General features: G+C 34.7%; 1 protein-coding gene across 6 annotated transcripts in view; it reads right to left on the bottom strand.

Annotated features, from left to right (window-relative positions):
- Lepr (leptin receptor) overlaps positions 1 to 16440 on the bottom strand; it is a 120469-nt gene that overhangs the window by 49890 nt on the left and 54139 nt on the right. For all 6 annotated transcript variants that reach the window (XM_047518996.1, XM_047519004.1, XM_047518984.1 and 3 more), the window contains 5 exons: positions 9548 to 9756; positions 5617 to 5762; positions 3756 to 3900; positions 388 to 678; positions 112 to 229 (listed from right to left, as the gene is read on the bottom strand). In XM_047518996.1, the coding sequence (XP_047374952.1) occupies positions 112 to 229; positions 388 to 678; positions 3756 to 3900; positions 5617 to 5762; positions 9548 to 9756 (909 nt within the window). The remainder of the gene's footprint in view (positions 1 to 111; positions 230 to 387; positions 679 to 3755; positions 3901 to 5616; positions 5763 to 9547; positions 9757 to 16440) is intronic.

Below are 16440 nucleotides of genomic sequence, written 5' to 3' on the forward strand. Positions count from 1 at the left end.
CAAGCGCTCTACCACTGAACCACAACTCCAGTCCCTATCCATGGTATTTCTATGGAATATTTTCATCAATACCAGAAATACCAAAAATAAAGCAGCAAAAATAACACATACCTGTGATACCTCAAGTGCAGAGTGCTTCCCACAAGTGACTGGACTGTATTGGCTGGCCATCTGCAAGTCATTTTAGTTAAGTACCCATCAGTTTCACATGATATATTGATATTGACATCTATTTAAAACACATTAAAATATTAATATAAAGCAAAAAACACCCAGAACTTTCAATGAAAAAAATTTGTCCTTACATCTTTAATAGGCCACTGATATAGGGTCCATAATGAAAATGTGTCTTGTGGAACTAAATGAACAAAACCTCGGAATTCTTACCGATCACATATAATTCGGCATAGCGATGGTGGCATTCGTGTTCGTTGCAGCAGTACACTGCATCGTAGGTAAACTTCCCGCGGGGTTTGGTTGCTTTCAAGTTGGGAAAAGTGACTTTGCTAACATGGTCACTCACAACATGATACTGGCTTTGAGGAATTTTCTCAGCCAAATTCATCCACCAAACAATCTTTTTTGAGGAAACGATCTTGTTTTCATTTTTATAAATGCAGTGAAAAGAAACATTAGACCCAACACTTGTCAAAATTTTAGGGGGAAAGTATATGACATCTGTAATGAAAGAAAAGAAAGAGAGGCGATCAGATAAAGATAGAAAACATCATGGAAGCAATTTACATCCTGTAAAAAAAGATTCACAACACATTCCAAGAGTACACTGACAAAAATAAAGCCAGGATTCTAAGACCTGGAAGAAAACTGTTGCCTGTCCTTGGCAGTTATTCAATGTCTCAAGAACTCTGGCTTCAAGTGAATCAAGCTGCCAGGAATGTCTCTGCTGTCTTCTAAACACAGAAGCTTATTCAGTGCAAAATATGTTTTAGTCAGTAAGGGTCACTTGCTGACAGGCAGAAAATTGGAATGAAATAAAGTCTAATTCCACAATGACATATTTTCCATCAGAATCTGCTTTAAGAATTAGTGAAACCCAGTATGAACAAATCACTGAGACAAAATCCTAAAGGAAAAAAAAAAGTTGTTTGCTATTCTCATTTGGATATATGAAAATTCCAAATAAACAGGTAGAGAAATATGGTAAAAAGAAAATTAGAAAATGTAGTATGAATGTTGTACCAATATATGAAGCAGGGAGACCTGTAGATACTGATTTGAAATAGTCTGGGCTATTTAATGCCACATCCTGTAACTGAAAACAAGGAGAACCAGTCATTTTCTAAAATGTGATTTTGTAATGCCTATATATTATTCCATACTATTTTTTCAGTCCTCTATTATCAGAAATTTAGTTTGTCTATTATTTTTAATGAGGAACAGGATAAAAGTAGATGATCTTTTACATGGGAAGAAATTATTTCCACCATAGCATATTACAAATATATATCAGTATATTTCAATTGCACAATTTAAGATAAGATATATTCTGCAGATAGAATATGAGTAACTATTTTCATGTAGATCTGGATTACTGCTAAAAACAAAACAAAAAACTTCATTGGTTTTTATTGAATAAATTTTCTCTAACCTGTAAGAGCACACTAAACTTTGCTATCTTTTTATTAACAATCCACACAAGACACTTGTATTTTATATGTCTATGGTCAAACAGAAACAGGAAAAAAAAACTCAGTAGCAAGAAATGACTGGCAGAAGCCAGAGAGTGAGATGACAGGCACAATGAGGCATGACTGAGCATGACTTCGGCCGACAGGGCTCTCAGGCTTCACAGGCATGTCACTTGTTTCCCAAGTTTGGAGAAATCTATTCTGATACTGCACACCATTCAGAGAACAAAGCTCAAGTGAGGTTAACTGCTATGAAATCAGACACTGCTGCAAAGACAATTCAGCAAAGAAACAAACAAAAAAATCCCATGCAACTCTAAAACTTATTTCCCAGGAAATGATGCTCTACAAAATTAAGTTTACTGCTAAGTCTGAGTATCGATTTTTGGTGTCACTGGAAATCTTGCAGAATTATAATTACAGATGGTGCACTCATCTGCCTTATGATAATGTTTGCAAACATGGACTTTGCACTCAGAAAGCAAGTCCTACTACTAACTGAACTTTTTTACAAGTTACTTAACTTCTCCAAATCTCAATCTCATCTATAAAACAGAAAAAAGTACCTATTTTACATATAAATACATTTATATTTATGTGTACATGTAAGCATATATATATGTAAGCATATATATAATAATCAAGGAATTCCCATGAATTCTTTTTAGTTCATATACATAATAAACTCAAAAGAATTCATGGGAATTCCTTGATTAGGAACAGTCAATCTTTCATTAACTGCATACTTGCCTGAAATACAGGAAGCACCTCATACCTGTCAAATGGTTATTTTTCAACAGGGAAATCTGAACCTGGTTATATATTTTATTCAAGATTCAGTACACCCCACCATATGATTACATCATTATAGCAAACCACCAATGCTATTTGCTTTTTGACTAATGCTTTTTAAGTAGTAAGTAATCAATAAATTTCTTGCATTTAATGGCTTGAATATTTGCTTAGTATTTTACATGGTACTTGTTATATCCATATATCCATAATCAATCTGAGTAAATCAGAACAAGAAAAAAATGTCCCTTCCAATAAATCAGACAACCCAAGGATCAGTAAGTGTCTTCTTATAATCATAGCTTAGCACGTGGCAGGGCTAGGGCTATGACACAACCACTGTATATCTATACACATCATCTTAATGAGGAAGTTATAATAAAGTGCAGTTTTTCTGATAATAAAAATAACTTCAGGGACTGAGGATACAGTTGTGGTAGAATGCTTGCCAAGCATGCACAAGATCCAGGGTTCAATCCCCAACACCATGAAATAAATAAGTAAATAAAGCATCAAAATAATAAAAAATTTATATTGAAAACTCTAAAACCAAGCATCTGGAGTGATAAAAATTCATCTATTATGTGGAATGTAATATTAAAACAAAATTTTAATATTTGAAATTTGTATCAAATATATACACTTAGGCCAGGCATGATAGCACAGGCCTATAATCCAAGCTGCTCAGGAGGCTGACAGGAGGATCACGAGTTCAAAGCCAGCCTCAGCAAAAGCAAGGTGCTAAGCAACTCAGTGAGATCCTGTCTCTAAATAAAATACAAAATAGAGCTGGGGATGTGGCTCTGAGGTCAAGTGCCCCTGAGTTCAATCCCTGGAACCCTGCCCCCCCCCAAAAAAAATATAAATATACACACTTTGTTTTCAAATGTAAATTTAAAAATAACTAATGCAATGATGTCCTGAATTTGTTAATTTGGGACTTTATATTAACTTTTATTAAAAAGTAATTCAGGGCTGGGGTTGCAGCTCAGTGGTAGAGTGCTTGCCTAGTATGTGTGAAGTACTGTGCTCAATCCTCAGCACCACATAAAAATAAATAAAATAAAGGTATTATGTCCATCTACAACTAAAAATTTTTTTTTTTAATTTTTTAAAAAAGTAATTCAACAAGATGCTCCTACGGAAGCATATAAACATAGGTTTTAATTAACAAATTAATCTAAATTTAAATTAAAAGTAAATATTGTACCCCCCTTTTGTTTTAGAGTCATAAAAACATAACACGTTGACAATGTACCAAAGGCAAATTCAGGACGTATACCTCCCTCTCAATGAAGCTGTCACCATACCTACCTTGCGTTATAAAGACACGAGGGGTACTCCAGTCACTCCAGATTCCGGGGCCATCCAGTCTTTTGCCCCTCACCTGAACCTCATATGAGGACCCAGGAAGGACACTTTCTACTAGCAGGGATGTAGCTGAGACAATCTCATCAGCCTGTTAAGCATTATTTTAAAACATCAGAGTAACAAATTAATATGAAACCTTTACCAAAACTTATCATGAGAAGACTCAACAAACATCAAAGAATTAAAATCTTACAGAATAGTTAACTGATCACAGGGGGATTAAAATGGAAATCAGTGACCAACTAACAAATGTTGGCATATTATTTAATATAAATTTAAATATCCCTTGGGTTGAAAAAATCATGACAATTATCAAGTATTGTTAAAGGATGATATGAATGTATGATCTTTAGAATTTTCAGAAATGCAGTTAAAATCAAGCCACTGCTGCCATCTATAATACACCTGACAGAAAATGGTGTGCAGGAGTGGAGAGGGAGCTGTTCCCAGAGGACAGTTGCATGAGTAATTTTTAAGGACCTGAGTCTGAGGATAATCTACAGTGCATGAAGCAAACTATGATTTACAAACCAGAGGAAAACATCTGAGACAAATTCCTGCACTAAAAAATCTCTGGTTAAGAATGGCTTGGTGCAATCTCAAAAAACCAAAGGACGAATGATCTCGCTGATAAGCAGATGATGACACATAATGGGGGGTGGGAGGGGTTAGTGTTAGGGTTAGAGTTAGGGTTAGGGAGGGGGGCAAGAATGGAGGAAGGAAGGACTGTATAGAGGGAAAAGAGGGGTGGGAGGGGTGGGGGGAAGGGAAAAAATAACAGAATGAATCAAACAACATTACCCTATGTAAATTTATGATTACACAAATGGTATGCCTTTACGCCATGTACAAACAGAGAAACAACATGTATCCCATTTGTTTACAATAAAAAAGAAAGAAAGAAAAAAAGAATGGCTTGGTGGATAAATTCAGTTTTCCAATAACGTTCTCCAAAGTTATTAAACTCTCTGGCCTCTTAAGACTGTGGGGGTCACAGACTAAAAATAATGAAAAGCCTCAGCAATGCAGGAAACAATATCAGATTGCCCGTGATTAAAATCCTATTATCTCTACAGATGAGAAAGCAGAAACCCACAGAAGCCGTAACTCTGCTTTTTCCCATATGTGACAGTATTGCCACCCTGCTCTTTGGGAAAATAAAACCTGAAAAAAAATTGCCCAGATCTAAAAAGACTGTTGTTCACATCTCAATTATATAACACTTATTTTCATGAGGTAATGGCCAAAGTATTCACATGATCCAAGAAGCCATTCATGAGCTCCTCCTTCTTTCCCCCACTAATAGAGGTCTCTGACAGTGTCCCCCACTACAGGGGCCTTTTCACTCACTCCCCCAGCCACACTGGTTTCTGCATTGCTGCTCTCTCTGCTTAGAACCCAATTCTTTCAGACATTTATATGGTCATCTCCTTCAAATCCATGCTGTCACCTTCTCAATGTGGCCTGTACAACCTCCACTTACTAATGCATCCTTTGTTTCCCACTAGCACCTCAAGCTCCTCTTACCCTTTTCTACTATCCCCATGTATCCTGATGCACATAGAACAGCTCCGAGCACCAAACAGATGCTCAATAAATACTTGATGAATAAAGGATTTGATACACGTCACAGTAAAAATTAATACAATAAGGTATAAACAAATATATTAAGCAATAATAAGGATGAAATGTAAAAAAGGAACATGCATATTTAGCATGCAGAGGATAATTTCTACGGGACTTCGGGGAAGTCTTTAGCCTTTAGCAGCTCAAGTTTTCATTTTATTTACTAAAATACACTTACTTCTCTCATAACTGTTGTAGAATTTTCTGTATATTTCACTTGATACTGAAGTGGGAAGGGTACTGATGTTGAGCTGTACCAAGAAACCTTTAAATCACCGTTATCTGTGATTTCCATATGCAAACCTAATGGTGGATCAGGCTTCACTTAAGAAAAAAAAAAAGAATACTTTTAAGTCAAGCAATTTTATGATGACCATTATTTGAATAAAATGAAGTCAACATGAATTTTCAGCATATCCTGCCTTTCAACCACTTAAAAGGCAACTTCACTCAGGGCTAATTACAGAACCAAAACAAAGTTATAATACTGGGTTTATTCTTTGTACTTTATCATAGTGATCCCATATCTTCATTTCCTTCCCCCTAAGTGGTAAAGACTATAAATTGGTGAATGAGAATATTTTGATAAATGTGATTTCCTATTATACAAAGGCTGCTAAACTTTAACACAGTATTTCTCAAATTTATTTGAAGTCTTTCCCCAATCCCACCTTGCTTGTTTTAGTGAATAACAAGGGGAAAAAACACTTTGCAAAACATTATTTGGAAAATGCATAAATTATACAAAATTCTGCATATCTATTAATTCTGAATCACAATGATACAAACATACCTATTAAAATAACCCATAGCATGGATATTCTCACACAATAAATCTACCATCCACCCTGGCTGTCACCAGAAATAGGGATGAAGTTCCTTAGCTTAACAGAGTTTTATAAGGTATTTCTGAATTCAAATGCATGTGAACACGTTTATGGGTGTGTACCTGTTGATTTATGTGCTTATATGTGTGTGTCTATATATGTGTGTATGTAGTTTTAAACAGTAAAAAAAAAAAAACTTTAAAATATTTGTAGAAACTAAGCATCTTTCATAAAGGATTGCTCAAATAAATTATCATTCATACCATAATTGAAATCTATACAGTCGATCTTACAGAAGAATATTGAAAATGTTTATTGTTACTATGTTTAAAAAGTTTGTCAGATATTTATACCTGGATTCCTGATTTGTTGAAGTTAATAAATAAAAAGAATATGTACAAATATATATTAAAACTCAGACTATTGTTAAAATGTAGAAAATAAATATGCATTTTCTTCTTTGCATACCTGTATTTGTAAGGTTTTTATAATTAATGGGAAATACTCATTACACAGAAATTATCATGACACTGAAACATTAACTGGTTTGAATTTCATTTTCAGTAAATAAAATGGCATAAAATAAAAGATATTTTTCACATTCCACATCTTTAGGAATCTAGACATAGTTTTCCTCTTCTGTAGTCAAACTGATGAGGTTTTATTTAATGGGTCATATTATAAATTTAAGTTGCTTTAAAGCAGGGATAACTAAACACTAATGTCTGGAAGCAATAGGTGAATTTTACTGTGTTTCCATGACCTAAAACAAAGCGAAATCATAAAATTACAACTACTGTACATTTCTCACCCATATACTAATGTGCACAGAAATCCAAATATAAAAATAAATTTTTCCTGGATCCCCTATGTGCCCACTTTCAGATTTACTCACACCTATCTGCTTCTTCTAGAGCAACATTCCTCAGGATTGGTGTTGCTTAACCCTCCACTTTGCATGCCAACCCGTAACCTACCTACTCTAGTCACACACACCCCCATCAACATGCTGAATCTGCTCTTATCCAGGTCACTATCCTTCACTAAATCCAATGAAAATGACCAATTCACCTTACTCTGCTTCTCAGCCATGTTCCACACTGCTGCTCACTCCCTCAACTTGAAATACTTTTTACCAGGACAACACAATCTTTTACTCCTTCATTCTTCCAGATCACCCAGAAGTCTTTCTCTTCCTGAACTCTACATGGGTGATCTCATACAATCCCATATGCTAACAATTCCCAAGTATGGATCGCCCCAGAACTTTCAACTCACACACCCAACTGCCTACTCAGTATCTCTTAGATTTCTCAAGCACAAAGGGTCCCAAACAGAGCTCTGGATTTCTGCACACACATCTAAGCCTGAGTTTCCCCCTCGGTAACTGTTATTACTTTCACATGGATGCTCAGGTTCAAGTCTAATGATTATCCTTTGTTCCACCTTTATCTTTCACATCCTACAACTCAATCCACTAGAGAGTCCAACCAGCATCATTTTCCAAATAAGTCCAAATCTCATCAATTCTTTACTTCTCCATTGATACAACCCTAAACAACTGGCCTATCCCAAAAACTTCTTGTCTGGGTTCCTCCTTCCACTCTTCCAACTATCCTTCATTTCCTTAACAGCTTCATTCTCTACAATATAGAGTAAACTTCAGACACACAAACATATATCTGATCATATCAATTCTATAATTCAAAAACTTCCATTGTGATTGGAAAAAAATCCAAACTCTATAACCCTGGTCTCTGATATGCACTGGACCCAAACAAGTCTGACTTCACCCTACTATTTCTGAACTTCATTCACTCTAAGCACAAAGACTTTCTCGTTTGTTCTTTAAATTGCTAAATTCATTCTATCTCAGGGACTCTGTAGATGTGTTGTCCCTGCTTGGAGTACTTTTGCCCTGAATCTTTCCACAGATATGTCTTCTTCATCAGTTTAAATACTATGCCTCTAAAAGAAGTTTTCTTTGACCTCCATAGCAGAAATAAGTGCACCTACCCATGACACTCCATCATACCGCTTGTTTTATTTTTTTCATGGTACTTATAATTTTCAGATATTATTATATATGCCCCAATATAAGATTTTTTCCTAAATTATCTCTGCATAAAGACAAAAGTAAGAAAGTTTTCAAGTTCTTATTAATTGTCATAGCAGTTACTACTTTAAAAGATTAAAATTAATTAAATGCAATGCTATATTAGATACCTGTAAAATTACCAGGTGGAAACTAGTTTTGAAGATAAAAAAAGAAAATATTTAACAAAGTTTTTATAATTTTTTTTCTCTGGTGTAACTGCACAATTGAATTGCTTGGATATCACTATAAATATATTGTGAGTATCACAAATATATCCCTAGAGAACAAATTACTTGAAAAGCCTAATATTAGAAAGAATATGATGTCATGTACAGACTCAAAAAGTGGTATATCTTAAGAGACTTAAAAATGAAGTAAAATTGTAATTCAATGGAAAATTGTGACAAATAATCAGAAAAGTGGCACCAGTGATGTTAAAATCAATGTTGCAGAGATGGACATACAGTTGCATATAATTATTTCAGGAAATATAAAAGGGAATTAGCAATACTGTTGAATTATTTACAATATATAAGATATATAAGTTTAGAGTGTGCATACAAAGCTGAGTTAAATACTTTCAGTTAACATTTTGATTTATTATTCATCTTTATAACTGTATATTCAAATTGACCAAAAGAGGTTTAGGGATCTTTGTGCTAAGAAAAATGGCATTCCTATTATTTGAGGTTTTCTTATAATAGGCTTGTGCAATAAATTGCTTACTCATTTGTCCACTTTTTTATCATTGTTCCCATTACTGTTTGTCCTTGCTCTATGAGGAAGGAACTTTGTCTTGTTCTCCACTGCTTCCCCAGCCCTTGAACAGTCCATGACAAACAGGACCTCCAAGAAATATTTTTTGAAGGAATAAGCTCAGGTAGAAATATACATGTAATAATTTTCACAATTAGTTATCTGAGATAGGAAAAAGTGATAACCAAATAATACATATTCATTAGATCCAGGATTTAAAGAAATAAACGTGTTTTTTAAAAAGAATTTAAATGAAAATACTATTAACTCATTCTAGAAGATGACCACAATACATCCTATGATTTCATTTACCATCACTTACAGTGTTGCTTAAAGAGATATAAGCCAGTGAAAAATCTTATAAGCAATTCTTAATCTTTCTGTATGATGGATGTTTACGTTTGTTATCATTTTAATGCAGAACTTACCAACATTTATGGGCTGAACTGACATGAGAGGTGACTGAAAAGTTACTCCAGCAGATGTGATTTTCAAATACATAAGAAGAGTGTAGTTGAGTTTGGCTAGTGGTACGGGCACATGACATTCACAACATTCATGAACACTGCAGATGCACTGGACAATCTGAAAACTGCCTTTCTGCGAGGCCAGTGGCAAATCTTCTGTCACTTCAGGCCTATAGTAAAATATAAGAGCTAAATATTAACATGGATGTGAAAGCACTGGAGAGTTTTTAAAAGTAGGACACCAAATCCAAATTGAGGTAAGCTATTATGGACACCAAGTTTGGAGTTTCTGAATTAAAAAAAAAAAAAAAAGATACATTATTTCAGAAAAAGAAAGATAAGGATTACAGCAGATTGTCAGAAATAACATCAATAAGAAGATAGTGAAAAATAAATGTAAAAAAAAAAGTGAAGTACCAAAAGGAAAGAAAAGCTGCAATCCTAAAACCTACACCTAGTAACAATATATTTCAAAATAAATATAAAGTGAAGGATTCCTTTGGACATGACAAAGCTTAAAAAAATCCATCATCACAATCTGAATGAGAAAAGTGTTAAAGGAAGTCCTTCTAGCAAAAAGAAAATGATAGAAGATGGAGATCTGATTTCACAGGAAGAAATTAAATTTTACTGAAAGAATAACTATTTATTAGATGTTTAAAGTATAAATAACAGCCCTGTAATGTAGGGTTTATTCATAGGCAGAAATGAAGTATATAACATTAATATCAAGTAAGGAAGAAGAGAAATATAAGTATAAATTGCAATGTTCTTATACTATACATGAAGTGATATGATATCATTTAGACTATATCACTTAGACTATAATAAGCTGAGATGTACATTATAAATCCTAAAGTAACCACTAAAATAATAAATCAAGAAGCTATAGCTAAGAAGAAACAAAGATAAAATAGAATCATAAAATAATATCAATCCAAAAGATGGTGTTAAAAAGGAGAAAGGAATAAAGAATAAATGATATAAGAAAAGAAATGAAAAGATTTAAGCCTAAACATCTCAATAATTACATTAAGTATAAATGGAGGGCTGGAGTTGTGGCTCAGTGGTAGAGCGCTTGTCTAGCATGTGTGAGGCACTGGGTTTGATTCTCAGTACCACATATAAATAAGAAAATACAAGAAAGATCCATCAACAACTAATAAAAATACTTAAAATATATATAAACGGAATAGAACTCAGAAATGAACATTCCACTTAAAGCCAATGATTATCAAACTGGATGAAACAGCAAGGCCAACAAGAAATTGAATTTAATTACAAAACACAACAAAAGGTAACAGGTAGAAAAGCTATAGCATTATCAGATTAGTCAAAAGCAAGTTGGGATGGCTACATCATTGTAAGATAAAGTAGCTAAAGCAATGAATATCACCATGATCAAGAAGGTCATGTCCTAAGGATGTGGGGCTCAAATTACCACAAGAAAATATAGTCCAAAACATTTATGTACCAAATAACAGACTTTTAATGCACATGAAGCAAAAGGTTGGTAGAACCACAGGGAGAAACAGATTAATAGACAGTTATTGATAGAAATGTCAAGAAATCAATAACAAAAATATTTGCAAAGGACTTGAATATTTGAAAACAAACCAGAATAACTCATAGGTCAAAGAAGAAGTTTCATTTAAATGAATAAAAATTAAACATACAAAATATTTTTAAGAACTATGTGGCATTGCTTAGAGCAATAGTTCCAGGGAAACTTATAACATTAAAAATGGGAACTATTATGTATAACTACAGTGTACCAATAAATGATATGCAAAAAAATGTGAACTATATGCTTATTAAGAAAAAAACGAAGGTCTCAAAATGATGACTTTAGTCTCCACCTTATCCAATCTTGAGATTAGAATGTAATGAAATAGAAAAAAAAAAAAAAAACAGACAAAGATCAAGAAAAATAAAAACTGATTAAGGAGATCAAAATTGTTGAACTTTTAGCCAGGCCAAGGAGGAAAAACACTAAAAGACACAAACTGATACTATGAAAAATGAGGGAGATAACATCACTACATACCCTACAGGTATTAAAATATAATAAGGGAATATTTGGAGCAATTTTATGCCATTGAAATCACATTTGAAAACTGATGAAATTGAAATTTTTTTAAAATACCATTTGCAATAACATCAAAAATAGAACTACTTAGGGAAACATTTGCTAAAAGATGTTTAAGATCTATATACTGAAAACTATAAAATATTTTGAAAGAAATTATTAAGACTTAACTAAAATAAGAGATACTGTGCTTACAGGTTGGGAGACTTAACAATGCTAATAGGTCAACATTCCTGAAATTATACCTATAGATTCAATGCAATGCAAATCAAAATCCCAGCAGATTTTTTATATAAATTGACAAGATGTATTTGAAATCCATATGGAAAATACAAAGGATCTAGAATAGCCAAAACAATTTTGAAATAGAAGAAAGTATTTGAGGGATAACACCACCTTATTTAAGACTGGGACTTGGGTGGAGGTCATTGGTGTGCAAGTGGGACCAAGGCCATCCCAAGGTGAAAGGAGGCCCCCAGGGGAGCCCTGGGAAACCCAGGAGGTGGGGTAGGAACGCATGTCGGAAAAGGGAAAAAACCACAGGAGAGCAAGACCACCGCAAGGCGGGGGCAGGAAGTGAGTGGCTGGCATTGTGGATCGTTGCAGAGACCTCAGAGAATAAGGGGATGGAAGGTCCCTGGAATGCTCTCAGAGGGGAGGTGCTGGTGGCCAGGCCTAAGCAGTTAGTGGGGACAGAAGGTTGGTTGCGTTGGGCTGAGGCGTCAGTAGGGAGTGGAAGAGGGAGAGTGTGGCGGCCTGAGGCTGTGGCTGGCTGGTCTGGGGCCACCCTGCACTTGGTGCCGGCTGAGCGCCCACACGGTAGGCTGTCATTGGAGCTATTTCTCTGTTCCTATGACGCTCATCAGCACGGCTTTTTCTCCAATATTATGCCATTTAATTTTTATGAAACCACATAACCTTGAAATAGGAAACAGGCTTATTGCAAACTCGACAAGGGAGAGCAGGAGATCACATCCGCTCTGTCCGCTTAGTGCTTGATCCGCTTTCCTTCTGGCCTTCAGAGACCCCTACGGGGTTTTCCCTTTGAGCTGCACATCAGCTACCTGAGTCACAAACTCAAGAAACAGTCCCCACCCATTGGTGGATGCCTCCTGTGCACCAGAGACGACCGAGCCATGTGCAGCTGCCGTGCATTGGGAGATCCAGTTCATTGGCTTGACATTTTGGGAACTGGGTAAGATGGAGTTCCCCGAAGCAGAAGCGATGCCCTGGGGGAGTAAGGACCCGCAGAGCATCCGCACAAGCCTCCTCCTTAAGACACTGGAGAGCTACGGGAACATGAGGAAAACAGGAACCCAGAAGGGAGTCTGTCTCCAACAGAACTCATGGAGGGAGGATTCACCAGCCTGAAGCCACAGTGACTCTGGCAAGGAGGGGGTTAAAATGACAAATAAATGACTTTATTTAGACTCCAGCAAAAAAAAAAAAAAAAAAAAAGACATTATAAAACTGGAATAATAAGACCAATGAGATATTTGTATAAAAATGGAAAGATTAATGAAACAAAATAGAACCCAAATACATGTGTGAACAACCTTTTTTTTTTTTTACAAAGTTAGAAAAAGTAATGCTGTGAAGAAAGGATAATCTTCACAATAAACTGTCCCAGGATAAAGGGATATATATATTCAAAAAAGGAGAAGGAGGAAGAGAAACAACTTCAGTCAATACCCCACATCAGATACAAAAATAAATTTTAAATGAATTATAAACCTAAATACAAAATCTAAAGCTATGAAACGTCTAGAAGAAAACACAGGAGAACTTTGTTGACATTGGGTTAAAAATTTCTTAGATACAATACCAAAAACAAAATCCATAAAGGAACAGATTAATAAAGTGGGCTGTATAAAAATTCAAAACTGTTCTTTGAAATGCACTAGGAATGATGACAAAAGGACAAGCAATAGATTAAGAAAATATATTTATCTAATATAATATGTATCTATAATTAGATAAAATATATTTATCTAATATAGAAAATGATTTATCTAATTAAAGGTTTATATCCATAAAATATAAATAATACTCAAAACTCAACAACAGTAAAACAAACAACCCAGTTAAGGAACAGGCAAAGATTTCAATTAGTCACTTTACCATAGAAATCACAGGAATGACAGGTACATAAAAAATGCTCAACACCATTAGTCATTTAAGAAACACAAGCTAAACCAAAATGAGTTATTACTATCCACATATCAGAATGACTAAAAGCAAAAAGACTAACCACGCAAAGCATTGCCCAGGATGTAGAGGAACTGGAACTCTAAAGCACTACAGGTGGGAACATAAAATTAATAAAACTTTTGAAAACAGCTTGGCAATTTCTTTTTTTAAGTTTTTTTAAAATATATTTTTTAGTTGTAGGTGGACACAATACCTTTATTTCATGGCCTCACATGTGCCAGGCAAGCACTCCATCACTAAGCCACAACCCAGCCTGGCAATTTCTTAAATTGTTAAAAACATATGCCTGCCACATGAATGTACAATTCCACTCCTAGATATTCCTTTCAAGAAAACTGAAAGCACCTATCAATTTGGAGATGTATAGCAGCTTTATTTGTAATAGCCAAAAACAGTAAACAATTTAAATATCTCTAAAAAAAAGGGGAATATAATGGAAAGCTACTCAGCAATAAAATGTTGATATATACGTAAATGAATTTCAGAATAATCGCATCATGCAAAAGTACATAATTGCATTTATATAAAATTCTAAAAAATGTAAAGTAACAGTGCCAGATATCACAACAGCCATTCCCTGGAGGTGATGGAGATGGGGAGGGTAGGAGTAAGAGGGTGGGTGGAATTGACAAGGGGCAGGAAGAAATTTTTTGATTGATGATATATTCCTTTTTTATTATAGTGATGGTATTATGAGTGGTTTCATTTATCAAAACTTATTAAATGTATTATTTATGTACAGTTTATCAAATATCAATAGTATCCCAGTAAAGCCATTTACAAAAATGGAAAGAGAAAATTTAGGAAAATTTTGTAAGCAATACTTTATCATTATAAATATTCAAATGAGTAGTGTTATGGTTTAGATGCGGTGTCCCCCAAAAGCTCACGTGTGAGACAATGCAAGATTTGGAGGAGAAACGATTGGGTTATAGCCTTAACATTATCAGTGAATTAAGGAGGGCGGGGGGGGGGGGGGGGGGGGGTGACTGGAAGAAGTGGTTCATGGGGGGTGTGGCTATGAGGTACATATTTTGCATCTGGAGAGTGGAGTCTCCCTTTCTCTTCTTCCCTCTCTCACACTCTTCCACTATGAAGTCCTGCCTCACCTTGAGCCCCAAGGAATGGAGCCAGCCACTTATGGACTGACACCTTTGAAACCATGAGCCCCTAGTTCTGGTTGGGTTTTTCAGTCGAAGTAGTGAAAAAGCTGACTAAAACAAGTAGGTTAACCTTTAAAAAATGGTAATTAGTTGTACAGGACTACTTAATTCAGAGAATAATGAATAACAGCATGCAACAGAGACAGAAGAAGTTATTCTATCTCATTTATTTGATTTTGTTTTAATATGCCTTGTCCCTTAAGGAGTTTAAGTCTTAGTGTAAATGAGAAGATTTAGAAGTGGAAGTACTCGTGGGAGTAACAGTGCTTCATAATCCCTATTTCACCTGAGTGACTGACCCCATTCTGTCCTTAAATATCTACTGCCTGTATTCAAACCACTCTGCTTTTTAAGGAGCTCAGAGATAGGGAGAGAGTATTAATATTTAGGGATGATCACTGCTTTCAGAAATCTTGGAAGGAAAGCATGGTTAATGATAAAAGTAAGAAGTAAAAATTTAGTTGGAAAAAGAATTGTTTTACAAACTGTTTTAACTAGCATATACATGAGCATTCAGATATAAAGAAAGCATGAAGAAACGAACCCTAATCTTTGCATGAAGAAATGCACCCTAATCTTTCTTAGGCACATCCCACTAATAGTATTTTCAATAATGATAGATATCTTTTCAAGTTTTCTGAGATCAAAATTATTAATAATTTAAACCAGTTAAACACAATTTTTTAAAATCTTTTACATGTTTTTCAAATATTATAAGTTTTTACAAAAATGGTATAAACAAATTGAATATATTGTGGTATTTTAAGTCAGAAACATGTTCTGCAAGGTATGTTCTTTGACAAAGAACTCTATTTGTTTATATATTCATGCATTATAGTTACACATAATTGTGGAGTTCACTCTGACATATTCAAAAATACATATAATTTGCTCCTTATCAATCCCCAGTACTATCCCCCTGCTTCCCTCCTTTCCTCTTTTCCCTGATTCCCTTTCTCTATTCTATCAGTCTTCCTTCTATTATTTTTTTTAACTGCTACATTATAGATATGGAATTGTGAAATTTATCATGATAACTTCACACATGTACACAGCACAATTTCATTCCACAGTTCTTCCCTTTCCCATTACTCCTCCCTCTCCCTCAATCCCCATCCTCTTCCCCTACTAATCCCCTTCTATTTTCATGAGATCCCCTTTTTAAAAAATTCCTTATTTCTTTCTAGCTTCCACATAGGAGAGAAAACATTTGACCCTTGACTTTCTGAATCTGACTTATTTCAGTTAAGATGGTGATCTCTGGTTCCATCCATTTACCAGCAAAAAATGACATAATTTGGGTCTTTTTTATGGTTGATATTTTCTTTATCCATTCATCTATTAAGGAACACCTAGGCTGATCCTTAACTTGGTTATTCTGAATTGTGCTG

This window comes from Sciurus carolinensis, chromosome 1 (genome assembly GCF_902686445.1).
Source record: "Sciurus carolinensis chromosome 1, mSciCar1.2, whole genome shotgun sequence".
Taxonomy (NCBI): Eukaryota; Metazoa; Chordata; class Mammalia; order Rodentia; family Sciuridae; genus Sciurus; species Sciurus carolinensis.